At 40.0% G+C, this 27687-nt stretch overlaps 1 protein-coding gene across 3 annotated transcripts in view; it reads left to right on the top strand.

Annotated features, from left to right (window-relative positions):
• LOC125762426 (histone demethylase UTY) overlaps nucleotides 1–24376 on the top strand; it is an 83928-nt gene extending 59552 nt beyond the window's left edge. For all 3 annotated transcript variants that reach the window (XM_049424495.1, XM_049424496.1, XM_049424497.1), the window contains 9 exons: nucleotides 13063–13238; nucleotides 16960–17314; nucleotides 17401–18052; nucleotides 19202–19793; nucleotides 20442–21262; nucleotides 21475–22076; nucleotides 22159–22368; nucleotides 22586–22712; nucleotides 23016–24376. In XM_049424495.1, coding sequence (XP_049280452.1) covers nucleotides 13063–13238; nucleotides 16960–17314; nucleotides 17401–18052; nucleotides 19202–19793; nucleotides 20442–21262; nucleotides 21475–22076; nucleotides 22159–22368; nucleotides 22586–22712; nucleotides 23016–23429 — 3949 coding nt within the window. In that variant the 3' untranslated portion in view covers nucleotides 23430–24376. The remainder of the gene's footprint in view (nucleotides 1–13062; nucleotides 13239–16959; nucleotides 17315–17400; nucleotides 18053–19201; nucleotides 19794–20441; nucleotides 21263–21474; nucleotides 22077–22158; nucleotides 22369–22585; nucleotides 22713–23015) is intronic.
• The last annotated feature ends 3311 nt before the right edge of the window (nucleotides 24377–27687 follow it).

The raw sequence follows: 27687 nt of genomic DNA, 5'->3' as shown, positions 1-27687 counted from the left end.
GGATTGCATAAAATATCAATAAAATAGATGGCATTGCCAACTATTAGCGAATGTCACGTATCATTTGAAAGAATTTATGTTTCCTGTCGGCGAGATCATATTTCCGGATTTTTCCCACCTTTCCATTTTAACGTAGCAGGTGATATAAGTTTTAGAATTTGGTTATCAGCTTACTATATTTTGTGTAAAGTTATTGATAAATATTTAAACTTTCCCATCACTTGGAATGTGCAAATCTAATGTTTTATTTATTCATTTTTCTTTACAGGTGAGTTCCTAAACATGTTATTTGCAACTCAAAAAGTTATCCAAAATGTAACGTTGGAAGGTAAAACAAAACATAGAATTAGACAGAAACGTTTTGAACTCAAGGGTGGTTTGAATTGTAATCATATCGATTAAATTATGACTTATGAATTTTAATTTACTTCCAATATGTTCAGTACAGAAAATAAATATCTTATCTCTTATAAAATAAGATCATCAAAAAAGCATGAGAATATTTTGTTTATTGGGTTTTTAATGTTGCATTAAAATATAATCTCAAAAGTTGATATAAAATTTATCGCAATTGAAGTAAAAAATGAATGCAGTTAGAAATAACCTCATTTTTTAGGAGCATTTGCTGCTGCTGCAATTTACCATCGTGTGTTTCTTATGCCTCGAGTGATAGAGCCCAGCAAAGATAGTGGAGCCCACCACGAACGAACACCTTGACATACATTTTAGTCTCACCTCACCATGACGGAGCAGCCTCAATCAAATGAAAAGCCCTGAATAGCAAACGAAATAGCTGAGACGGGAGTACGAAGGCAGACGGTAAAACGTGTTCTCCGATCGGTGCAATTGCTTGCCAGCTTGCGAAATGTGCATCGCATGTGCATCTAATGGGAGAAGGGAATAAACGAAAAAAAAAAAAACACTACAAAATGCAGTTATAGCCATTTTCGTTTATGCCAAAGCCGATTCGAGTGTATATATCAAAAAGGTACCCCTTTCCACAAGTAAAATAGGCAAATGGTGGAGATCAAGATTTAAATTACGTTTCGGTAGGAGAACGTAAATCACTCACAGAATTGCGTGTTTCTCGAAGGTACTTCGAGTATGAAGGCTGCTTTTTGGTGAATATGGATATACTTTTTTACCTTTAATGTAAATAAGATAAAGGCATTTTATTGTAGACTGTTTTGTTGGCATTCACTTGTTAAAAGGTGTATTTTTGTCTTATCCATTTTTTTTGTATTTTTGGATAAAAGTCGCCATTCATTATTTGACAGCCACTGTAGCCGCCAAAAGTCAAAACGCATGGAGAAAAACAAATGGAAGACCTCAATAATTTTGGGCAAATTTTATCAAATATATTGGAGCGTCAGAATAAATTATGGCTGATTACAGGATGCTACCAGGAATTTAAAAAAATATTTGGACGTTGGAATAGACAAAATCGTAAAAAAATTAATCTTTATAGTAGAGATAGAACGAAATTTGCACAAAAGATTCTATGTAGAATGTCTTGATGAAGCTATAATTATTTGCGGATGGTAATTCTTGTCCAAATTCAAGACTACTGCATAATCTCTGAAAATAGATCATTTTTTGAAGTTTAGTCTAAGTGCATAAACAATATTTGGAAAGTATTCGTATCCTAATTCAGACGTTTTGAACACTATGGTATTCGCTATCAATAAAAAAACGGATCGTGAAATATGTATGATAATCGAAATATAAAGTCCTTAAGGTCTAATACTCCCAGAATGCACATGTGCGCTTTACGAGAATGACTCTATTCTGTCTTTTTATTCAATTTTCGCTATTTGCCATCATTAATTGGACAAAAATTACAACTGAAACTTGCCCTTCTTCTTTTATTGAATGGAGTTTCTTTTTGCTATTTCGTATATACATAAATTTGTTCGTAATATATGTGTGTGACCACCTTTGTTACAGTTTAAAAACCTCCCAAAAAGGCAGTCATGACGGGATGCGATAAAAACACAATTTGTTTTTACCACTATTTATATCGAACACACTGCAAAACGAAAAACTTCAAACTAACAACAGTGAAAACCGACTTCAACAAAAAGACCCACCGGGAGGGTAAACATCAACATTCCTTTTCCGGCGGCGACTCTTTTTCAATTTTATTTTGCATGCCGAGAGCATAAGCGGGCCAACAAAAAAATGTTACTTTAAAAGTGAAAGTGAAAATATTCGCTATATTCCCGTACCTTATTCCTCTGCCCGTCAATTGATTTCCGTGATGGTTTTGTGGAATTTGCGTGTGTGTTATGTGTTTGTGCTTTGTTTTTTTATATTGCATTTTTGTTCTTTTTACCATCGCCATTCTCTCGCTCGCATTTTCCGCGACCCGCGGGATGGGTATATCCCTGCTCTCAAGGGCGTTGCTCCCTGTAAATTGTGGAACAAATGAACCGCAACCACCACCATATCATCCAGCAAACACAGTGTGTGTGTGTGTGGATGCGGTGTATCCTGCCAAGCGGTTCAAGAGATGGAATTCCACCCGCATGGATGGGGCTGTTCTCTGGCGCACAGTTGTAGCGGGCAGGAAATGGACGTAAGATGGATAGGAAGGGACCCATTATTTCCCACAGGATGTCGATAAATATTAGAACAGTGCTAGAACGATGAATAGAGAGCTGATGCTTCAAAACGAAAGCTTTCATATTGTGAAGAATGCAGCCGTTGTTGTTCAATTGGCTTACAGAAGCAGAAGGAACTTTTCCACACGTTTTAACCAGTAATTGAAAGTTTTTCGATGGGAAAATATATTAGAAAGATGAGAGAGAGAACGAGTGCATGGATGATAAATAATGGTTGCGAATGGTACCCTTCCTTCTACCAACTCTCACACACTCGGCAATTCAAAAAAAACACACCGGTCCTGCCACTCCTTGAAATATTGATTTTCTCCCTAGGGAAGGTTGGCTGGGAAAAGGAAAATGTCCCTCCGTTCATGTGTATATGTAAATGTGCGGGAGTGGTAGAACAAGGGTCAGGAAATGCTCTAGAGAAGGACACGTGAGAAAGAGTGGATTGTTTTTCTTTACCTTTCACATGCCATTTCCATTCAGTGATGATGCGCTCACGGGGTTTGCTTTACGCAGAAAAGCGGAATGCGGAATTTTCCCTACACCACCCACCGCCCCAAAAACGCGCCACATGAAAAACACATGAAAATGTCTCACTCTTATGCTCTCTCTCTCGAATGTGTTTCTCCCATACACTGTTGCAAATAGTAAACATAGGCCCCCCACATACTGCAGATGAAGGGAAAATTCCGGTTTGATGAATTTTCCACAGCCGCCTCTTTGTGTGTGTGTGTCCGATCATTCATCCCTGTACAATGTAAATACATTGTGTGTACTGTGAGTGGCTTTTCTGCGAAGTGCAATCGTACGGTCACTCACCTCTCACTGTGTATCCTTTTCGCTCACTGTTTTTATATTGTGTGCGCTCACACGATTGAGCACGCCGCGTTCTCCCGGAAGCAGGACTCGCGCGCGTGATGTGTCCTTTGGTTGTGTATGTATGTGAGGAAAAGTATATAAAATATATGAAGGGATAAATTGGTTTACCTAAAAAGGATGGCCCTTTTGTGCGTATGTGTGTGTGCGTTGGATGCTTTGCCGGCCGCTTGTGGTAGTAATAACATTTACATTTCGCACGATTTTACTTTAGTGTGAGTGTGTATTAGTAACGCTTTCCACATTATCCTTCAGTGTTTTTTTTCCACAGACACGCACACAAACACACCTCATTTGATTGTGCCCTCCACAACCTTGTTTTCGGTTTTCCAACCCTCCCTTATGGGTTGGGAAAAGCATAAAAAGGGGAAGGGTGCTTAACTCGGGAAAATGTGTCCTCTCTCCCGTCGGAGGAAGGTAAATCACTTCCGCAATAGTTCACCGCCCTGTGGCTGATGTGACGCTTGGTCTCGGTCATCGTCCTGACCATGGTGCTTGGAGAAGTTGTACATGGCAAAAGGACTAGCGCCGCACACACAGTGAAACTGTGACTGACTGATTGGCGGTGTATGACGTTAGTGGAAATGATGACGATTTTTTCACATGCTCTTCCGAAGCGTGCGTACACGCACGAACACATGTGACGGGAATTGGTTACGGCATGATTTTTTTTTTCCTTTTTTTTCATCATCATTGCAAGGATTATCGGTACGCTTTAAACTTTTCTCTCCATATGTCTGTTTTTTTTTTCTCAACGTGTCTTCAGCAATCAGGATCGCGTGACACGGGGGTGGTAATACACCGGATTGATTCCGGATGCACGTGTTTTCATGTAATGTCATTTACTATTTGTTCAATGGCTTTGTGTTGGTTAATGGTACGGTTTAAGTGTCGTGCTTCTTTTAATAATCAATTCGGTACAATTTGACTTCCACAATATTACAATGTGGAGGCTTGAAAACAGGGGATTTTTGAGATGTTTTTTTATTACTTTACATCAGTGCTCCCCAACCTTTTTAGTACCGCGGACCACTTTTTGTTCGACATAAGTATATCGCGGCCCACATGAGACATCTAAAAACGGATTTTTTTAAATAAAACATTAGCAAAAAATGTAATTGTCCGCAATCTGACACATCGAGGGGTGTAGAACGATTTCGTCACGTAAAAACGCTTGAAATGGTAAACGATACGTATTAAAATGATCGGTCCAACGACCGAAAATTTCTTCCGCGGACCACTTCTACTTAAGCCACGGACCACAAGTGGTCCGCGGACCATAGGTTGGGGACCACTGCTTTACATGTATAACAATAATTTAATATAAATCGTTATCCTCACGTTTTCTCGCCTATAAAAACTCTTCAGCAACTCGGTCATTATATCAGGTGCAACATGACACTTTACAAGGAATCGTGCTGATTGGTGGACGTCATAACAGCCTTATCGTTTCGCCTGGAATAAAATCGATAATATTTCCTTAATCTATGATATGAATTTCCTGTCATTGTATGAAGATTTGTCTATTTTTGTTATAAAAATTAAAAAAAGACAACTCTGACTCAGTATAGAAAAATGGACTATTGGATGGAAAAAGTGGATGTAAAGGATTGTTCCAAAGCCTTTTTAGGATAAAAAATTAACAAAACTTGAGGATATTTCGCATCAAAATTTAAAACTAAACTGATTAAAAGAAACCGAATCCTAAAAGTAGTTAATACCTAGTATTAAAAATTATTATTATTGTTTCAACCAACTTTTCCTACAAAATTAATATAAAATTTTAAATCATATTCTCTTGAAGAACGTTGGTTTTCATTGGATGGATATCGTTTAAATTTTCCAGAACATAACTCCAGCCAATATTGCCGCCCTTTCTTGAGGGTGGATCCCAAATCCACGCCATCTCCATAGGAACGAGCATGAAGCACTCTCGCGCTGACAACACCAGCAACCCATTTATCATAAAGCTCGTTATAGGAATGAGCGTTCGAACGGTTCTATGTGCCATTGCACCATGACGGGTTTGCGAAATTGTGGTTAACCGTGCATAAATTATTCGCATGACAATGTGTAAAGGTGTGTTTGCAGGCTTTTCACTTTTTGGCATCTATATTAGTTAGAACCTATCGCTTCTTGGCCTTAAAGGTTAAGATCAAACTGAAAATGTGTATTATTTTAGTACTTTCATAAAAACCAACTGGCAATTTGTAAATAAAAGCCGTGCAAAGTTCTTTTTTTTTGGGGTTTATCTCGTCTGGTTTTTATTATCTTTTTTTTTAGTTGTTTATTTCAACTTACTATCGATGAGTTATGGAGGTAATTTTCTTTAATTGTTTTTTTTTTGCACGGCAAAGAATGTTCTTTGAATGAGAATAATTGGCAAACAATGTTTTTTTTCTTCTCTGCTTTAATACTTTCTTTTTGCATTTTAACACGCACAAAAAGTAAGGTACCATAGCTAACAACGAAGCACAAATTGGTTGGCTTTTTTATGCTGTCTAGGAAAAATAGAAGAATTAATTTCAAAAGGACCTGTGCATGGTTACAAATTGAATTTTTCTAGCCAGTGTGCTAAATGGTAGCATGGTTTTTGTTTTGTTCTACAGCAAAATATTCACTCGAAGCGATTTTGGAAATATTTTCATATCCATAGATAGTCCCGATGCAAAATGGGGAGAGAAGAAAACATAAAAAAATCCTTCCAAAAACAGAGGACGTCGTGTGCAAAGGTATCCTTCAGCCGTTTTGAGGGAGAATAGTCCGACGATTCGGCGACTAGTGGAAAGTAATTTTTTCTCCTTCTGCCTGTACCACCAACCAATTTACACAACCTTTTTGGTTGGGTTTTTGTACCCTCGGTGTAACAACACGCAGCAGGTGGCACGTGGTTGCGCACTTTGTGGAGTACGTGACTACAACGCTTTCAGCAGTTGCATAGCTAAGGGAAGCTGCTGCTATTTACTTTCCTCATTTGGTGCTATTTTTATTTTTTTGCCACCTTGGTATTATTATGTTTGTTGTCGTCTTACATTCGTCATATTCCTCCCCAAACGCCGTCTTGTCCTTAGCGTATGCTAAGCATCCTTTCCGGTTTTCCATGAATTCCGGCGTCATCTGTACTTTTCTCTTTCACCGACCAATAATATGCTCTTCGCTTTTGTATCCACACAGATCAATCGTCTGCTATTCGTTGAAAGTAAAAATGGTTGGAAATGTAACAAAACGACGAAACTGAAAACAGGAAACCAAAAGCACACCTTCCTCCTCCTGATGGTTGCCATAGTCGTCGTCGATGCGAGAACACCAGTCACTGACATTGCCCGTGGCAGTGTGAATGAGTTCATCCCTTGTTTAACGTTCGCGCACGTTTCTTTTCCGTTGTGCCGGGGAACGTCATCATCATCATCCCGCGACAGATGGTCCACGAATTATCCTACTTTGAGCGTGTAGTACATGTGATAGACGCATATGTTCCATCGGATCCACCTGTCCTTAGCAGACAGACGGACCCGGACAATCGACATCCTAGTCTGTCCTTTTGTTCGTACAAACTGGCTCTTCCATTCGTGGCGCGGCGGGATGAAGCTTTTGAAGTAGCGTACGTAGCTTCCAAATGGATAACAGTGTGGTGCAGATGGTTTTATACAATGAAAGGACGAGAAGGATAAAAAGGATTTAATTCACGTTGAATTGTTAATACTACGATGATGGAAAATCGTTTGCACCTTGAGCATAGTTTAATATGTTTTGGAATTTCTTACTACAAGTTAAGTTATTTAATGTTTTATTATTTTATAAAATGTTGTTAAATTTTGTTTTTATTTGTTTTTTAATAGTAAACTAGTATGTATTCGGGATAAAGCAAAGTACAAGTAGGAAATTTGAAAATTTTACAGTTTACCCTTTTCAGGTTGACAATACGGCTAAATGGCGTAATAATTGATTAATTATTAAATAATAAATAAATAAATAAATAAATAAATAAATTAGTTTTAACAGTATATTTTGAAAAATTAAACTTGACCGTGTTTCTTCGAAAAATGTTAAAAAAATTACTGAATTTTTCAGCAGTCAAAAGAAGACATAGAATAAAGTAGGAACCGTGGAGTTGTCAATTAGATATTGAAAAAATCGAATAATATTAAACCTTATAGTGTTTCTATATGTACGTAACGCTAGGATTAGTTATTTGTATGTAACGCTAGATTTAGATATTTGTATTTGTACTATCGCTATAAAATGTAATCGTATAAAATGTAATGTATTCGTGACATATAGCTAGTAAGAATAAAACACTCAGTCGAGTTTTGCACCTAGAAGCGACAGCATCTCTTTCAAGAACTATAACTGGCGCAGCCGAAAGTCGAATTGCTGGTAATAAGCATAAGTCATCTCATCCCGGTTTATACCATCACTGAGCGAATATCAGTTGATTCGCGGAGAGAAGCAGCTGTTCCAGCTAACGTCCCAAACACGCCGTGCTAACGCAAAAGGAAGGAAGACCATCGACCCAAAAAAAAAAAAAAGAAGCTCTAAGCCTCACGCATCGAGAGAACGCAACACACACCAATCTGGACTGTGCGTGAGTATAGCGTGTAATAGTAAGAATAGAGTGATAATAGAAAAGAACGCAAAACATGGAGCCCAATTGCAACCAAGAAGACCTGCTAAATCACATTCGATTCCTGACGAACTCGCATAATGATCTACTGGAAGAGATGAAACGGTTAAAAGCAAAAGCAGATGACCCCTATTTATCATACAGAACGCCCGATCCAGTTCGTAATCTACCAAATTTTGATGGAAACAAAAGTGAAACGCAAGCGTGGATTGAGGATACTGAAACTGCATTGGCTTTGTTCAAAAATCGTGAAGGATCGCCCATGTATGATCAGTTAGTACGAGCAGTTAAGTGCAAAATCACTGGTCAAGCTAGGGAAGCGGTAATAGCAGCAGGAAACGTGAGCACGTGGCCAGAAATTAAAGACGTGCTAACGAACGCATTTGGCGACAAAAGGGATCTGACCTCACACATACAACAACTGTTCTACGAGCGTCAGGGAAAGAAATCTCTAGCAGAGTACTACAACAGTTTGAAAAAACTCGAAACAAAGATAAGGTCGATTACCGCATCTGCAGACGAATATAAAAATTCAACTACAGCAGTACATCACCTGATTGGTGTAATCACACTCACACGTTTTATAGACGGACTTGAGGGAACGTTATCGTCGTATGTGAGGAGCTGTAAGCCGAACGACCTAGATGAAGCCTATTCGGTATCCATCGAATACACGAATGCTTCCTATCGGAGAAAGCTAGAACAGACTAACACAGAAGAACGTGGGAGAAAAAAGTATGACAACGAAACACCATCAACATCGTATAGTAATCGCAAAAATACGCAAAGCGATAAACCGTGGTCAGATAAGTTTAGGAACAAAAGTTTTCAAGAAAAAAAAACGAATGATGACGTATCAATGCGTACACTCAAATCTAGAATGCAAATTAACAACGCGGAAACCGATGATAAAACGGTCGATAATGAGTCAGATGAATTAAATTTTCACATGGTTTTAGGAGAAAGGTCAGACACTTGAATAATAATAACTTTATTCCATACTTACAAATATTTACTACAAAAGGAATTCTTAAATTCTTGATTGATACAGGTGCTAACAAAAACTATATTTCACCTAAACACGTAAATTTGGAGAATTGCATGAGCGAAGAAAATGTCTTTGTGAGAAGTTTAAAAGAAAGTGAAAAAATTTTGAAATCTGTACAATTTGACATTTTTGGTATAAATAGAAAAATCAAATTCTACGTTTATTCGTTCCATAATTTTTTCGATGGGTTAATAGGCTATGAAACGTTAAGAAACCTCAACGCAGTTCTGGATACTCGTAACAATACGCTGAAAATAGGACGTAAAATATTAGCGCTGCATAAGAAATTTATAGGAAATCCGTCAACAACCTTAAATGCCCTTCAAACGCATTTTTTGACAATAGACACCGTAACTGATGGGGATTTCATTATAGAAGAAGAAAAGTCATACGGTACGTTTTCCATATTACCTGGTATTTACACAAGCAAGGGAAACAAATCAGTTATAGCGTTAAAGAATAACACGGACAAAAATATCGAGATAAATCTAAATGAAATCGAAATAATTGACAATGAGTTCCTGGAAAACGAAGGACCTAAGATAAAAATTAACAAGAACTTCGAACTAAAGGACGACTCCCTTGCTGAGTTTGAACTCAAGGCAATTACAAATTTATTGCGAGATATACCAGAAGTTTTATATTTCGATGATGATAAGCTATCATTCACTCATAAGATTAAACATAGAATCAGAACAGTTGATAACATTCCGATTCACACTAAATCATACAAATATCCTAAGATATTTGAATCTGAGGTACAAGATCAAGTGAAGAAAATGCTTAGAGAAGGTATAATTCGTGAATCCATATCTCCATACACTTCTCCGGTTTGGATTGTACCGAAGAAAGAAGATTCAACGGGTTTGAAAAAGTATCGTTTAGTCATAGATTATCGGAAACTGAACGAAAAAACCATTTCGGATAAATACCCCATACCGGATATCACTGAAATCTTGGACAGGCTAGGGAGAGCTTCTTACTTCTCTACAATAGACCTTGTAGCAGGCTTCCATCAAGTACAATTAGATGAAGACGACATAGAAAAGACTGCATTTGCTGTAAGCTCAGGGAAGTATGAGTTCACAAGGATGCCTTTTGGACTCAAAAACGCACCGTCTACTTTCCAAAGAGTGATGGATACTGTTTTAAGGGAACACATAGGATTATGTTGCCTCGTCTATATGGACGACATCATCATATTCTCTAGCTCTTTCCAAGAACACGTAAAAGACATAAGGAGCATTTTACAAAAACTGAAAGATGCTAGATTGAAAATAAACATAGAGAAATGCAATTTTTTCAGGAAGGAGGTGCAGTTTTTAGGCCATACAGTCACTAAAGAAGGTGTGAAACCTAACGTAGATAAAATTGGAGTGGTACAAAACTGGCCGATACCAAAAAATCCAAAAGAACTAAAGCAATTTCTTGGAACATTAGGATACTATAGACGATTTATTCTAGACTTTGCCAAGCTTATTAGACCACTAACAATATTACTTCGCAAAGATAATGAATTCATCTTTACTCCCGATAAAGTAAGATGCTTCGAGAAATGTAAATCTTTGCTAGCCATGGATCCGATTTTGGCATACCCAGACTTCAGTAAAACATTTATTTTAACAACAGACGCAAGTGATTTCGCGATCGGCGCTGTACTGTCACAGGGAACCGTAGGGAAGGATCGTCCTATCGCCTATGCATCCAGGACCTTAAACAGAACCGAGGAAAATTATTGTACAACAGAAAAAGAGTTGTTAGCTATAGTCTGGGCCGTGAAATATTTTCGACCGTATTTATACGGAAGAAAATTTACATTAATAACGGACCACCAACCTCTTATATATTCTATGACTAGTGCAAATCAGAAAATAATAAGATGGAAATTGGTGCTAACCGAATTTGATTTTGACATAGTATACAAGCCAGGAAAAGAGAATATCGTGGCAGATGCTCTATCTCGAATTAAACCCAATGAAATCGAAGCGAGCAAGGACGAAATTAATACTAATAATACTATTCACTCGGCAGATACCAGTGATGACCATTACATACGAACAACGGAAAAACCAACGAATACGTTTAAAACGCAAATTATTCTGAATATTGGCAATGAAAGCGAATCACATGAAGAAGTGTTCCCTACGTACCACAGATTTATGATATTTAAGCGGAACTATTCAGAAAAACAAATTATAACTATATTTCGTGAAAAGATTAATACAAAAGGAACTAACTGCATTCATGCACCCAAAGAAATCATACAAACTATACAAGAAACATATCGGAAATATTTTTGTCAGTATAAAACGTTTAAACTGGTTTATTCCCCGTTGTTGGTAACAGATGTGAAAAGAACGGAAGACCAGGACAAATTAATTAGGGAAACTCACGAGCGCGCGCATAGGGGAATAAAAGAAAATGTAGCACAGTTACTTGAATCATATTTCTTCCCAAACATGGAAAAAAAAGTAAGAATTGTAGTTAATAACTGTGCAATCTGTAAACGATGCAAGTATGATCGAAACCCACTGCAGCTGATAAAGAAAACAGTTTGCGTAGAAAAACCATTCGAAAAAATTCATATTGATATTTTCTTTATGAAGGGAAGAAAAATGTTGACAATCGTTGATGCTTTCTCCAAATTTGCGAACGTAATCCCCTTAGAAACACGAACTATCATTGACCTTAAGAAATCTATTACAGAGCACATAAGAATTTTTGGAAGACCTAACACTATAGTATGCGATCAGGAACCGGCATTTATTTCAATAGAATTTACAGGATTCCTACAAGATTTGAATATTGAGGTCCACCATGCCAGCTGTAGTAATTCAAATGGAATTGTAGAACGATTTCATTCGACACTGATAGAACTGTACAGAACTATGAACTCTACTAATAGCGAACTAGATTTCAATGACAAAATAAATATCATAGTCGATATTTATAACAATACTATACACTCGGCTACAGGGAAGAAACCGAGAGCGATTGTATTTAATTTAGAGGGAGTAACAAACACGGAAGAAATCTACCAAAAATTTAAAGAACTACAATCAAATGTTAAAATTAAACTTGACAAACAAAATAAGAAAACTGAAGGAGCAAACCAAAATTTAACAGAACCTCCTGCGTTAACTGAAGGCCAAGCTGTTTACGTGAAGGTTAACCAACGAATTACTAAAGACAAGGAACCTTATAAAACATCTAAAGTAAATAAGAACAACGACTTAACTTTTGTAGATAATTATAACATAAAAATCCATAAATCTAGGCTCAAGAAATAAATACGTAAAATATGACCAAATATGTAGGGAAAACCGGAAAATTAAACCCAAGCGAGGACGCTTGACTCTATGAGGGGAGACGTAACGCTAGGATTAGTTATTTGTATGTAACGCTAGATTTAGATATTTGTATTTGTACTATCGCTATAAAATGTAATCGTATAAAATGTAATGTATTCGTGACATATAGCTAGTAAGAATAAAACACTCAGTCGAGTTTTGCACCTAGAAGCGACAGCATCTCTTTCAAGAACTATAACTTGTATATGAAGCGACTGACAGTATGAAATGAAAAGCTTTACAACAATTTAGTATATAAAACATTATTAAAGAATTATTACAAAAGGATTTAAATCTTCATGGCATTGTCCATTTAAACTATTATCGGAAGAGTCTCTCGAAGTGAACCAACACACACCCAACATTAGAAAGTATTGAATAGTGTTAAGAACATATTGTACATATGATACGTATAAGAATGCTACCAGTACCGTGTAAAGTGCCCTATAAATACCCTATAATATATCATTACATCCTTACAACTAGCCGGCTCGATCGATCGTACATTAATACGGTTTTTTTCTCGCTTCTTTGTCGTATCATTAATTTCAGGGCGATCAAATCATTCCAAAAGCTGCTGTACGTCTGTCCAGACTTTGTGCGTGCCAATGAAGTACACCTGCGGCTTGGGCTTATGCTCAAGGTGAATGGAGATTATGAGCAATCGCTAAAGCACCTGCAACTAGCGCTGAACGATTCGTCCACGTGCACCTTAGCGCAGCTTGAGAGTAAGTAAAAAGAGGAAGCGCCGGAACCCTTCGGTTTGCGTTTCCTCTGCAGTTCCTGTGTGGTTGTGTTTTTTGTATCTTTTTTTTTGTGTAAAGTTGTTATGTAAAATATAGCTAAGTAGTGTTTCACTCAACGCAAGTTAATATGATACAAATTTATAAATTACTGCATTAAAGTTAGGTTGTATCGATTAACACCTTTGTCTTTGTGCAGCAAGGACGTCGCATTATCCATAGACCGTAATCTATGCAATCTAAATGATCTTAAACAAAGTTAATGATAATATGCCATTTGCTCCTGATAGAGTTTTTGGTGCTTCTACATTCTTATAGGCCACGTTATTCCGCTCTAGAAAAGGGGAAATTAATTGAATCCTGGAGGTGCAATTCAATTACCTAAGGAATTGCACTTCGTAAGCCCGTTATGTCGTAATTTGCTTTACATAAATTTGTCCCTCCAAGAATACCTTGAGAAATACCTGGAGTTAGTGCTCGCCGAATATTGGAACTACCTGTGTGTATGTCTGGTTTTTTTTTCTTGTTTGAATTTAGTCGAAGGCTCGTTGGCATAGCGAACAAAATGCCGTTTTGTACGTACCTTCGCATACAGAACAGTGTGTCATCAGCTGTCAGCTGATGAAATGAGAGTGTGCCGGAAGGCAAAAACGGTGAATGTGAATGGCTATCCTGCTGTTGAAGAGAGCTTTTCCCGGGTTAATGAGGTGAAAAATGTGTCTTCTTTCGCTTCAGAAGCGGAAGGACAGACCGTAACCTCAACACAAACCACCGGGCACATGGCCGTACGTAGATTCGGCTTTTGGCGTTTGTGTTGCTGTGTGTTGGTGATAACACATGGCGTGAGGATCGACAGATAAATGCATCAATTCGCGAACGTGTAAATGGTCCGTTTTCAGTTCAGAAGACATACGATACACGATGGGCTCGTAAGGAGGGGGTTACCCCATCGGTGTGTTGTGATGATAAATCGCTCAGAAACCTCTACCGCTGACAGGTGGTCCTGACCGCAGGCACACAGAGGACGATGATCATGTATAGCAACAAGGCGAGTGAAACAATGCTCCATTTTTTCGGTTTGGAAAAGGATCAGAAAAACAATGGCCACATGGTGGTATGAAATTGGTATTCTCGCCATGGGTCTTGTAGGGGTCTCTGAGTGTTTGGATTTTGGGATGTGGTTTTTGCAGACGATTTGGAATGCCATTTGCAACACAGCCGGTTGTTTGTAGCAAAACTAAAACTGTATAGATGATGGCCCCTGGTGGATTGTTTCCGTCGTTGATTTGAAAAGTTGTAGCTGAAAATAGCAATAAACAAATATAGTTTTAGTGTTGGTAAATTAAATATTGCAATGCATCTAAACTTTCTTCAATGTGTGCGTCTTGTATGATATATTTCATTCCTGTTTTATGATGAAAGTCTTCAATGTTCTACCCATCAGCACGAAACTATGCCTAAAATTGGTAGAATAAACACGTACCTGTCCGTCATAAATCCTCAAAATCATACAGCATGAAGAAAATTCGAAGGATACAATATTTACAGTGCAGGATCTTTCTTTTTTCTACCTTCATGAGTTAAAGACACACTTCGAATCTTTGCCTCAATGGTTGTTGATGGTGTTGGTGAGTTTTGTATGCATTTCTATGTGCCTCAAGGCAAAAGATTAAATCACACAAATAATATCACATTTGTAGGAATGAAATGTTCAAAATTGTGATTATTGTTTTCCCTTTCTATCGGTTTTTTTATCCTCTTGACTCACCTGAAAGAGTTTTGTGTTCTTTTAGCAATCAAATAGCAAGTAGAAAAGAAGACAAACAACACCAAACACACACATACCATCAACAAGTTAGGATCATTTTTTCGTCCTTAAAAATCTTTTCCTTACCTTTAAGGATGAATTTTGTCTTCTATTTATGAACACGATCTTCACCGATAGAAAGGAAAAGGTGAATAGACGAAATCCTTCTTGTACCTACCCCCCTCACAAAAGCTTACCAAAGACCCTTCGTTTTTTTCACATTAAATGCTGCTATATTGCTTAAAGGAATGGAATGAAATCATCAGCTGCCTCTCTGTCCCTGAGGTCTCAGGCTGCTGTATGTATCCTTTCGGGCTACAGTTTTACGAGCCTAGGACGGCTCTGTAACGCACAATATTCGTGTATTGGTAGGAAGGCTAGAAACCCGAAATCCTTCACACACCGGCCTCAGTTTCATTCCGTCCAGTGCATAAGAAGGTATTTCCGACAGTGTGTTGTGTTAGGTCGTTGATCGTTCGCTTAATGTGGAAGAGTAAGGAGAAATTCTTCTACTAGAACATTTCTTCGTGCAAGTTAACAGCAAAACGGATAAGTGTTTCCCTTTTAAAATGCACTAAAGTACGTGATATTGCTGCACATGCAACTGTGGTGATGTTTGCCCTTCCGGCAAATGGTTTTACTTCTTGTCAGCAACCACCTCACACTATGGCTACAGTAAAAGAGGGTTTTTTTTGTTGTTGTTGTAAAGTAAACTTTCTCACGAAACTCTGCAATAACAGAGCGCCTAACACCTTTTGCTCACCCTCAAAAGCGAAACGACATGATACAAAATGTTGCATGTTTCTCATGTCACTGTGAATGAGGGTTGGTGTAAATTTATTCGACCATTAAAGAGTGTTATTAATTAAAGCCTTTCGTGTGTATGCACACACAACAGTGCGAGAAAGAAAAAGGGAGGTTGTTGTCCATGGACTAGGTGGGTGCATTTGATGCACGTGCGCGTGCATGTATTCTTAACATTTGAATCATAATCTTATGCTTGTGCAGTGTGTGCGTGTGTGTGTCGTTTACAAAAAAAAACCTATCAGCTTATATGAAATGTATCCCCTTGCGAACTGAAACGCAAAAACTTTGCTTGCATAATGGGAAACAATTTGTAGTGCATACAAAATATGGCCATAATTCAGCTGTGCGCCTATCATCCCCACCGGAAATGGTTTTAAAAACGGTGCTAAACGGATTATATGTTTTCATACCCATAATCAACCTCCAGGTACCCTTCGTGATGGAAATGGTTTTACAGCACAACACCCCAAGTACTAGAGTACTCCCCCAGTAGTACGTCATAAGGAAAAGTGGGGAAGCAAAGTTTTGATTGGCAAGCAACAGCAAACTGGAATCGATTTTCCTCCGAATGCACACCTAGACACTGAATGACATCACCTGTTGCACTTTTTTGTTTTGTACTGCGTTTAAATTTTACTTTGGTTTGTTCTTGTTTTATTTGTGTTTAGGCACGTGCTCCTCGTGGGTGCAACGAAACACTTAAAAAGTAACGAAAACGAAAAAAAAATACTGTGCATCCCCCCCCCCCCCCCCAGCCATCTTCACGCCAAACGTGGAATGAAGATGGTTTAATAAAAAAATACATTTTACCCAAAAATTGATGGTCCGCGATGTGAGTTATAGCTGTGAACAAATTCGAATCGTCGGTGGTGGTATCTGTCTTTGGTTTTATGGTTGGTGCATCAGGACTGAGTTGAATGTCCGGTTGATTTCGGGTTTTTGCCTGTCACGGTTTTCTCGGGACGATATTTGATCTTTTGGTCGTTGTTTTACGACGCGTGCCTGTCTTTAAAAATTTTGTTCGTTCTTACAATTTGCTAACGGCGGTTTCGGGTGGTTTTGTTTTATTGTTCTTCCTTCCATTTTCTGTAGTCCGCTTCCACATTGCCCATCTGTATGAGGTGCAGAACAAGTACAAGTCAGCGAAGGAGGCATACGAGCGGCTACTGGCAAACAAGCAGCTGACGGCGTCACTGAAGGCCGACATCTACCGGCAGCTGGGATGGATGTACCACACTGTTGATCTTCTCGGCGACAAGGTACAGCGGGAGCGGTTCGCTATCCACTGTCTGCAGAAGTCGATCGAGGCGGAACCTCGCTCGGGTCAGACACTCTACCTACTCGGTCGCTGCTTCGCCGGTATCAACAAAGTGCACGACGCGTTTATCGCTTACCGGAATTCGGTGGAGAAAAGCGAAGGAAACGCTGACACATGGTGCTCTATTGGGTAAGTTTGCAACGGAAGGCCATTCCGATCCATTGCGACCCCACTGACGGTGAGGTGTGTTTTTTTTCTTCCTCCAACAATTCCAGAGTACTCTACCAGCAGCAGAACCAGCCTATGGATGCACTGCAGGCCTACATATGTGCCGTGCAGTTAGATAAATCTCACTCAGCCGCCTGGACCAATTTGGGCATTCTGTACGAAAGCTGCAATCAGCCGCGGGACGCGTACGCCTGCTTTCGGAACGCCACTATCAACCAGGACCAACAGAAGGATCGCACTGTGAGTGCTTGTGAGAAGTCCACGGTACCTGCAACCACTGCCAGCGGTTCCACCAAAGCAAACGCTTCTACCGGCCAGGGTGCCAGTGGTGGTTTCGGAACTACCGCATCTGGAGGAACGTCCGGAACATCAGCAAACTCATCGACAGCTGGTGTCGCATCAGAAACAAGTGGCAGTAGCACCACGCCAACCGGATTACCAAACTCTCTGTTGACGGTGCTCGGGGATTTAAGCAATAATAGCAACGGTGGCAACAGCAGATCGCAAAACCTTACCCAGCGTATCAAATTCCTGCAGCAACATCTTGGTAACGCTCCTATGCCGAGCATAACGTCCAAACGGCGGCAGCTACCTTCAATTGAGGAGGCCTGGAATCTGCCCATTTCCAATGAGATGAGTTCGCGACAGCAACAAACGGCTCAGGCACAGCAACGCCAATTCCAGAAAGGATACGGACAGGTGAGCTTAACTAGCCTATTTAATGAAATTACAGGTTTAATTTTTAAATATTAGTTAGAAACGTTTGACGCAGTATTTCGATCGAATGGTTGAAATGATTCAGTTCCGTTAAAAATTCGATAGATGGCGCTAAACTTGAAGAAGAGAATTCTCGACTTGTTCTAAAAATGTGTTCGGAGTGTGCTAAAATGTATGTTCACACCATGCTTCATAGAACTTGTTTTGGCAAATAGTTAAATGATGGAAGATAGAAAAAACCTGTAATGAAGAATTTTTAAATATTAGTAGTTCCTGTTATGTGGCTATTGATTGCCGTTTTATGTTGATCATAATGTTGCATCAATCATAATGTTGCAACACGTTTTAGTACAGCTCCAGCTCGAACTCGAAAACTCTTCTCACTTTATGCTCACTTCGAACTCACTTCGGGTCCACTTCGGGCTTGCACGGGCTTGACGGCAGAGATGAATTCTCATTAGCCGCCAACACGAGCTGTCTTTTTAATTTCCGCATCATACGAGTCGGTCGCTCTTTCTGGTTCTCCGGTACCGCAATTGTTATATTTCATCAGTTTTAGTTTGAAGAACTAGTTATTTCGTTTAGTTGTTTTCGCATTAACATTAAATACACTGCTGTGAGTGTTTTGGTTTTAAAATGTAGCTAAAATTCCTTTGGAAACCACATGGTGCGACCATGTGGTTTTCGTGAGCATTAAAGTGAGGTTAGGGTGCAAGCCGAATACAGCAGGTAAGGTTCAATGAACTCTCGACAAACGTGTCTCGCCGGTTGACCTTGAGAGCGGACAAATGCCACAATTAGAGAGTTGCGAAAATTGCTATTGCGCGGTATAACACGCCAAAAGTGTCTCTCTCTCTCCGGCACGAGCGTTTGGGGTCAACGTACGCATTTCAAGGTGACGCACAGTGCCACACTTTATCGATCAATTGAAGCGTGTGCCATCGTCGCTCAAAATGCAAGAGCAACCGGGCATCGTTCCCGGAGTCAGGATTCGCTAACACCAGCCTTAAAATTTCAAAAGGTGGAGATTTGATAGTACCAATGGCTACAGAACCATAACCTCAACGTTCCACGCCACGTGGTCTGCCCGTAGTTCAACGGTTTAAAAGCATGTGTGTTCATTTGTTGCAGGGCGCCCAATACCATCCGGGACAGCAGCAAGTGGGGAGCAACAATGGTCTTCCAAACAAACGCTTCAAGCAGGAAGATGGAAGACCTGGTGCGGCTGCTGGTATGGGAACGGTGGCCGGTCAACCGGTACCACCGTTCTATCTTAACCAGCAGCAAGTGCTGCAACTGCAATACCTGCAGAATCAGAGTAACCTGACCACGCAGCAGCAAGCAATGCTGCAAACACTGACCAACCAGTACCGATTGATGCAGCAACACCAACTGCGCCTTCAGCAGCAGCAACGGAACCAACAGCTTCAGCAACAGCCTTCGTTCCAGGGGCAACAACAGCCGCAGGCTGGCGGCGGTGGTTTCGTTGTGGCAGCGGGAAATAAAACCCCACAGTCGGGTATTGTACCGCAGACGGCTACTGGGTTCGTGAACGATGGTCATTTTTCACCGGCAACCGGTCAATCACAGCAGACGGCTGGTATGCCGTACAAGTCGGCGGGAGGCACATATGCACCGTCTGGTTTTCCAGTTCCCCCGAGCAGTCAGTCATCGGGAGGTTTCACCCAAATCACGTCCACCTCGAATCATCAGTCCGATATAGGTAAGTGGTTGAAATGGAATTAGTAGATCGTGGATACAAGTGTAGATTCCAACGTTTCTCGTTGTGGGGAATCCGCAACTAGTATATTACCCCGCTCCTTTCAATGTTTGGTAGAGTGTAACAATGCGAACGAAACGAAAGATTTTTCATGATATACACGTCTGGCAGATCTTTTGAACAATTCGTACAGATGCTCAATACTTCTAGCTGTAAATATTACATTGATTTCTACATACTAACATTCGTTATTTATCATGTAGTTAACACCTTGTTGACGGGCGATTTTTAGGCAGAACGTGTTGGTATCACCGCATACGTTTGTTGTCTTAGGCGTTGGAGAATATAGCGTGTCCCGCCGCACGATGTTATTCGTAACTTGAATTCTGTCACACACATAGAAACATTACATTACATTAAAAACATTCAAGACGTACAAGTACGTACCGTATCAAAAAAGTTCGAAGGCGGACATGTCCGTCCCCCGTCAACAAAGTGTTAAGTAATAAGTCAAGCTATGGATTTTTCTTTTACTTATGCGCATCTGTTGTAATACACAATTATAGACATTTTGCATTACAATAGCCATCAAAATATTGTTTTCTTTCATGCTAATCTTTATTCCTCATTTTTATATTGCACTCCCTATAGACATACAAGCCATTCTGGATGACAAGGCAACGTTTGCTGAATCGTTGCTCAAACAGCTTAGCTCGTCGGACAGTAAAGATTCGTCGATCGCGTCGGAAACCACCAATACGACCGCTACAATGGCACCCAACAGTAGTACGAAGTCTCCACCAATAAAAGCGGAAGCAACGTCGACGACGACGGTGGCCGGTGGTGCGGCAAACGTCAAACGACAACTACTCAATGCTAAGCAGGACAACATCAAGCTGGAACCTGTCGTAAAGATTGAGAAGCTACCGTCGCCCTCATCGATGATGGACACGTACGCTGGCACGGTGGGTGGTGATTTTAAGATCTCGATGTCTTCGAAAGATATTCAGCAAATGGTACGAAGGCAAAGCAAAGCGGGAGAGCTGAAAGATGTACCGGCTGTGTGTTCCGTACTGCCAGCGGATGCGGCACTACCCAGCCCACCGGACTGTCCGCCGACGCGGTTAACGCGCGAACAGTTGCAACCTCCCACACCGTCCGTGTTTCTCGAGAACAAGAAGGACGCCTTCAGTCCACAGTTGCAGGAGTTCTGTCTAAAGCACCCGATTGCCGTGGTAAGGCAGCTGGGTGCAGCGCTCAAGCTGGACCTCGGTCTGTTTTCGACAAAGACGCTTGTTGAGGCAAACCCCGACCATACGGTCGAGGTGCGAACGCAAGTACACCAGTCACCGGACGAGAACTGGGACGGCAACAAGAACTCGAAGGTGTGGGCTTGTATTTCGCACCGATCGCACACAACCATCGCGAAGTATGCGCAGTATCAGGCGTCTAGTTTTTCCGATAAGATAAAGGTGAGTTGTTCGAAAAATACGAACAAAATTAAAGTTATTAATTTTTAACATGATGAGAAAAAACATAATTAACTTTCGTTCTTCCGAATAATACATTGAAGATAATATGATTTTTATTGATCTGATATTTCTTCATATTGTTTTGTTTCGTAATGCTGTTTTGTTAAGATTTACTAAAATGATATTTTTGTTTTTTTTTCCCCATTCACTAGGAGGAGCGTGATAAACTGGCTGGAATCTCAACCGCATCCACTAACTCCGATTCCGACTCGAAGGATAGCATCTCGAACAGCAGCGCGTGCGGTACGGCTGGAACTGGTGGCGGCGGTGGAAACAGTTCTGCTGCTGGCAATGGCAAGCGGAAGAAGTGTAAAAATGGCAATAAGATGCTACGCTTCGGCACGAACGTTGATCTTTCCGATGAGCGTAAATGGAAGTCACAGTTGCAGGAATTGCAAAAGTTGCCACCATTTGCACGTGTCGTCTCGGCCGCTAATATGCTTTCGCATGTCGGCCATATGATACTCGGCATGAACACGGTGCAGCTGTACATGAAAGTGCCCGGTAGCCGAACGCCTGGCCACCAGGAGAACAATAATTTCTGCTCGATCAATATTAACATTGGGCCGGGCGATTGTGAATGGTTTGCGACGCCCGACTCGTACTGGGGCGGCATACAGGCGTTGTGCGAGAAGAACAACATCAACTATCTGCACGGTTCGTGGTGGCCCGCGCTAGAAGATCTGTACGCGGAGAATATTCCCGTGTATCGGTTCACACAGCGACCGGGTGATTTGGTGTGGGTTAATGCTGGGTAAGTTTTCATGAATGAGCATCAATTGCTAATGGGTTGTTAATTTTAAATGTTGCTTTCACTTTCTATTCTTCCTATACAGATGCGTCCACTGGGTACAGGCCATTGGGTGGTGTAATAATATTGCCTGGAACGTTGGTCCACTGACGGCGCGACAGTACCAGCTAGCTGTCGAGCGGTACGAGTGGAACAAGCTGGAAAGCTACAAGAGTATTGTCCCGATGGTTCATCTGAGCTGGAATCTCGCCCGTAACATCAAGGTGTCTGACCCGAAAATGTTCGAATCGATTAAGTAAGTGTTGTTGCAATACGGGTTAGCAGATTTTCATTACATACTTTTCTTTCTCTGATGAGAATAAACAAACACATTCTAACTTTCGTTCTTCTGAATCAAAGTGTAGAAAAATTGTTGCTTCTGAAATGTTTTCACGTATACTTTTTACAGCCTAATGATACTATGTAAAGCAATGTATTGATTGTAAATGTTTTTACTCTTCATTCCCTTCCAGAACCTGCCTAATGCAAACGATGAAACACTGTATGCAGGTGTTGGAGTATGTAAAGTCGCTTAACATAGAAGTTCGGTTTCATGGTCGTGGTAAAAATGAAGCATCGCACTACTGTGGGCAATGTGAGGTAAGTGTGCACTGTTGGAAAGGTGACGGTTCGAGCACTTATGCATCCCGAATGGAATTGATACATCCCAAGTGTTAGACCCACTAGTTTGGGATTTTACCGGGAAGTTCAATTTCTTTTGGTGCTAGAATATATTTTTCATAGGCTTTCATAGGCGTTCCTGATTCTATCGTATTGTTAGCGTAGGAACAGGGTGCAGGAAATCCAAACATTTGTTTTGTTTTTTTTTTATAGAAAATTACATTAGACTTAGTTGAGTACATTTTAAACCGGAATGTTTTCATCTCCTCCCCGCACAAACAGGTGGAAGTGTTCAATGTGCTGTTCATTCGCGAACAGGAAAAGCGTCACATCGTACACTGTATGGGCTGTGCGCGTAAACAATCGCCCGGTCTGCAGGGTTTCGTGTGTCTCGAAGAGTACACACTGGACGAGTTGATGCAAGTGTACGATGCGTTTGTGTTGCACACTCCACCGCCACCACCGCCAGTTACGTCCGCCGCTCCAGCACAGTCTCCGCAACATCAGCAGCAGCAGCAGCCCGCTTCATCGCCTGTAGGTAATGTCGGTGGTTCGCAGATAAATGTAAGCTCCTCTAGTACTGCCACTTCTACTGCCGCCGCATCGTGTTCATCGTCGTCCGCTGCCGCAATGGGTGGAGCGGTCGGCGGCACCAGCACTGGTGGATCGGTACCGGTGTCTTCGGTGGCTTCGTAAGTCACCAGGGGTGTGTGTGCATATATATACACACCTTAAATGCTCCAATACTATCATCCTACCACAAGAGAGATGGGCAAAGCAAATGCCCTTCTCGAACAATTTTCGGCCCCACCAAATCCATGCAACACAAGCGCTCTGTGCCCTGAGACTGGCTGACGCAAAAAAAAGCTTGTTTAAGGGCGGACGCTTGTAACGATAGTAGCATTGTTTTATTCGGTAAGTTTAGTTTTAATTTAGTTCAAATGTACGCAAATTGTGTATCCCCTGCATATATATAGTGGTTTGTGAAAGGTATATAGAATTCGGAAATAGGATAAGTGCATTAAGCTAAAGCGCACCGTTCGTAAGCGGTTCGTTAGGGAAAGTAGCGTTTGTGGATTTCTCCACACGGAAAGGTAAACAAAATATTGCATATAGTGAAGGGGAGGAGTACATTGTATATCTACAGGGTTAGATTTTTGTTGTTTGATTTTCGAACCTTCTAAAAGACTTTTAAAACATACTGAATTGCAAACGCGCTCTGTACGGCTTTGTGCGCTGACATGCGTTGCATTTCAACGGCAAAATTAATGAATTCGTTAGATGAAAAACAAGAACACATTTTATGAAAGTGATTGTACATATAACTAAACTACTCCCAATCCCGTTTAAGTGAGCTAATAGTCTGTCGAATGGTGTATATGTGTTGCGTGTAATCGGTTGGAATTGAACAATCTGACTGCGGCAGCACCGTTTAGTGATAAGTTTTCAGTTGAATTAGAACAAGAAAACACAACAAAAAAACACTACACATGCAAATTTCCATCACAGAAAAGGGAGAACTTAAGCCAAAATGCCTGTATTGGTGGAGTAAGAAATGATAAGGTAAGCGGGCCCGTAAATGAGATATTGGCTATTTTTGTATGCTTAGGTTTACAACTTAAAACCACCACCCTTTTGCGGATTTAAGATCCGGATTTAAGATGGCAATATACAATTTTTTTTAACACTTCAAGCCTTTTATGGAAGAAGTTTGCAGATTATATGTGTTAGCGTTTAAGTAGTTAATTTATTTCATCCCACTTCTGTGTTTGTATGTGTGTGTGTGTGTGTGTGTGTGCGCGCATACGCACGCTCCTGTATGTATGAGGAAACTAATGGCAGAGATTTCATTAACTGCCATTTTATGTTTACTTTTATCCCTATCATGTGTTCATGTAATGTTTCGTACCGCGTTGTGCAGATGTGTTGATATGTTCAATTAAATGTAAACCTACTCACACTTTATTTTCCTTAACTGTTGTGAGCTTTTAACTTTGTTTATGTGTGGCGTATTATTTTTTTGTGTTGGGTGTTGCTGAAATGATGAAAGACCGAAACTAATTTTTGGCCCGGTTTTCGTATAATACACAATTGCACGGTTGGGATGTTTCGTTAACGGTTGCCTTCACGTGAAACGATGAGTTTAGAAGTAGTTTGTCCTAATCTGTACTATGTCTGGTTTTTGTGTAACCCCTATTGTTTGTTATGCCATGTACCGATAATGAATTAATGTATTGATTATTTGCGTTTCTTGGATGACAAATCTTGTTTTTTAAACTGTGTAAACAGAAAAGTGTAGCTTACTCTCCTACCAAACGCAAACACCTCAGATGTAATAGTGAGTTTGTAAGACATACAGCAAAACATAGTATTTGCACAAATCGGCAAAGAAAGCAGTAATATTTTATACGATGTTTACTTCACTTGTTTCATAGCACATCTGCTAATGAGCGGTAAAATGAGTAAAACGAAAATACAGAACTACAAAATTCTTTCGAATGACCCACACATACAAACAAGTCTCTGAAACATGAAAATGAAGCAAACAAGAAAAAAACACAAATTAAACTCAGGTAAAATTGTTGGCAGATCGGGAATAAGTAGAATACGCACTCTGGGGGACACCATGTGCGTTCACCCTTTTCATCTTCTATTTCACTTTTACATAAATAGATAGAGGACTTAGGAACGACACGTAAACAACACCTCCACCCAAGAAAAGACCAATAGTGATTGGATTAAAGGCAGTCGGAAAAAGAATACTAATGAGTTGTGGTGTAAGTGGAAAGGAAATTGTAGCCAATAATTCAAAAAAAAAAACAGCACAGCGGCAACTAATAAGTTAACATTTTTGATATCTCACTTATAAAGCGGTAGCAAGGTAATTGATAAATTTGTAAAAAACATTCAATCACACGTTGTAAGGGAGAGAGTCAGGTGGCAAATATGCACTGAAGCGAGTTTTAGAATTACGAATTTCGATGCATACACAGATACGGATAAGGATATATTCAAGGTTCTATATTTTGGAAGAGGAAGCATATCTGAGGGAGTAGGTTTGTGCGAAGCGGAACGTAACGAATGTTTTACGTACGACTGAGTGCCTAACGAATGTGCGCCAACCAGAATGTTGAAGTTGATTTGTCTTGGTCCTGTTTTTGGCTAATTTGGTTCAAACTGATTGATTCGCTTTGCGTTTCTTTCTTAACTAACCCGGTTCAATCTGTCGTTGCAACGTGTTGCACTATGGACTGCGATTCCGCTCTTGGGTTTTATTAGTATCTGCAGTCAAGTGTAAATGGTGGATACTATTTAGTTCTTTTTTTACGGACTATTGCTGCTTCTCTTCCCATTTTCCCAAGCATTGTTGTAGTACATAACTCCGACAGGAATGTATTATATTATGTAAGCAGTTTGTTTACGTTCAACGAGTTAGAGCTAAGTTAGGGTTTTATCGTCCATCGCTTGGTAATGATGGTATCCCCGTACGTCTCATAGATGATCTCAACAGCAGGAACATACGAACAGCAGCAACCTTACGTATGTGGTATGCATTCTGTTCACTGTTCTTTGGTATTTGGTTCTGCAACTCTGCTTGACGCTTCATATGAGACATGTTTTCTTCGTTAAACCGCGTCCAAGAAGGGTTGTAGTAGCGCATAAGAACCAACACCGAAGTGGGTGATCGTTACAAAAATAGCATTGTGTTGTCTGCAAATGTTACCCAAGACGTCTTTCATGTATAGTTTAATTGTTTCCTTTTATTGTGTATCTCTCGAATGCATGAGGGGAAAGTAAAAGTGTTTATCGTGAAAGATGTAAACTATTTGAATACGCTAGTAGATGGTAAAATAGGAATGTGTAGTATGATTTTAAAGTTTTGACGGAATTACACATGCTTAGTTCAATTTTGGACGTTGGTTGTACTAGGTTTAAAAGCTTCGTGTATAAACTAACTCATTATTTCAATGATCACAATTGTACAGAAAATCAATTTGGTGCTTGAAAAATTAGTTTCCTTTCATGAAAATCCTTGTTGCTCAATATATGGTTCGTTTTTATTTAAATAAACGTTATAAATTTATGTTTCGATTATGTGTTCAACAAAAGAGAACAAGGGTTGCATTATTTTAAGTAACTACAGCAAGATTATAATTGGTTTTACTGCGGTACATTTTAATTTCCCTTTAGTTAGTAAAATTAGGCCCGAATATTGCGTCGAGCATATACAATATCCACTGTATTAAAGAACGAAGACTAGATACAGAAACAACCAACAAAACGTTTGTACATTGTTTAAAACTACGTGTGAAAAGAGCTATATTTTGTGTGGCATCCCAGCCCTTAACATTGTCAAACCGTGTTTTTTGGCGGTGATCCACACAAGAAACCCATTTTTATGTGTGCTTAGAAGAAAGTCACATGCACGCGCAAGCAATCGTTGGGCGCGGTATTGGAGTACTTTTCTTGTTTTTTTAAGATGATGTAAAGTACACCACGAAACTGTCAACAAAACATGAGGTAGTAATCATATAGTATCAGCAGATTAATTCAGGCAAAACTGTTCGATCGAAAACGCTTAACGTGTGTTTGTTTGGTGGAAAATTTTTCTTATCAATACATTAATAAAACAGAATGTGTAATCGTAGAAACTACCTACTTCTCGAGCTACATAAACACAGTGGAAAGGTCAGCTTTTACCATAGTTTGTATCGGGTTCAGCTGAAAGCGCAGAAACCATTCTACGGTCGGTATACAGGGGATGCTTTTGGATATTTACATTCTTTTACTTTTAGCATTGAAGAGAGTTTCTTCATACCTGTGCGGGAAGACAACTATAAGCCGAGACGCGCATCAGTGTGTCGTTTCGAAGCGAACAAAGCCGCGACCCGCAGAAGATCATCTAAGCACAACTGTGCGAGAGATCGTGCCAGCAGTTGTGAGCGCTAATAGT

Source organism: Anopheles funestus, chromosome 2RL, assembly GCF_943734845.2.
Source record: "Anopheles funestus chromosome 2RL, idAnoFuneDA-416_04, whole genome shotgun sequence".
Taxonomy (NCBI): Eukaryota; Metazoa; Arthropoda; class Insecta; order Diptera; family Culicidae; genus Anopheles; species Anopheles funestus.
This window is presented reverse-complemented; position numbering and strand designations above follow the sequence as displayed.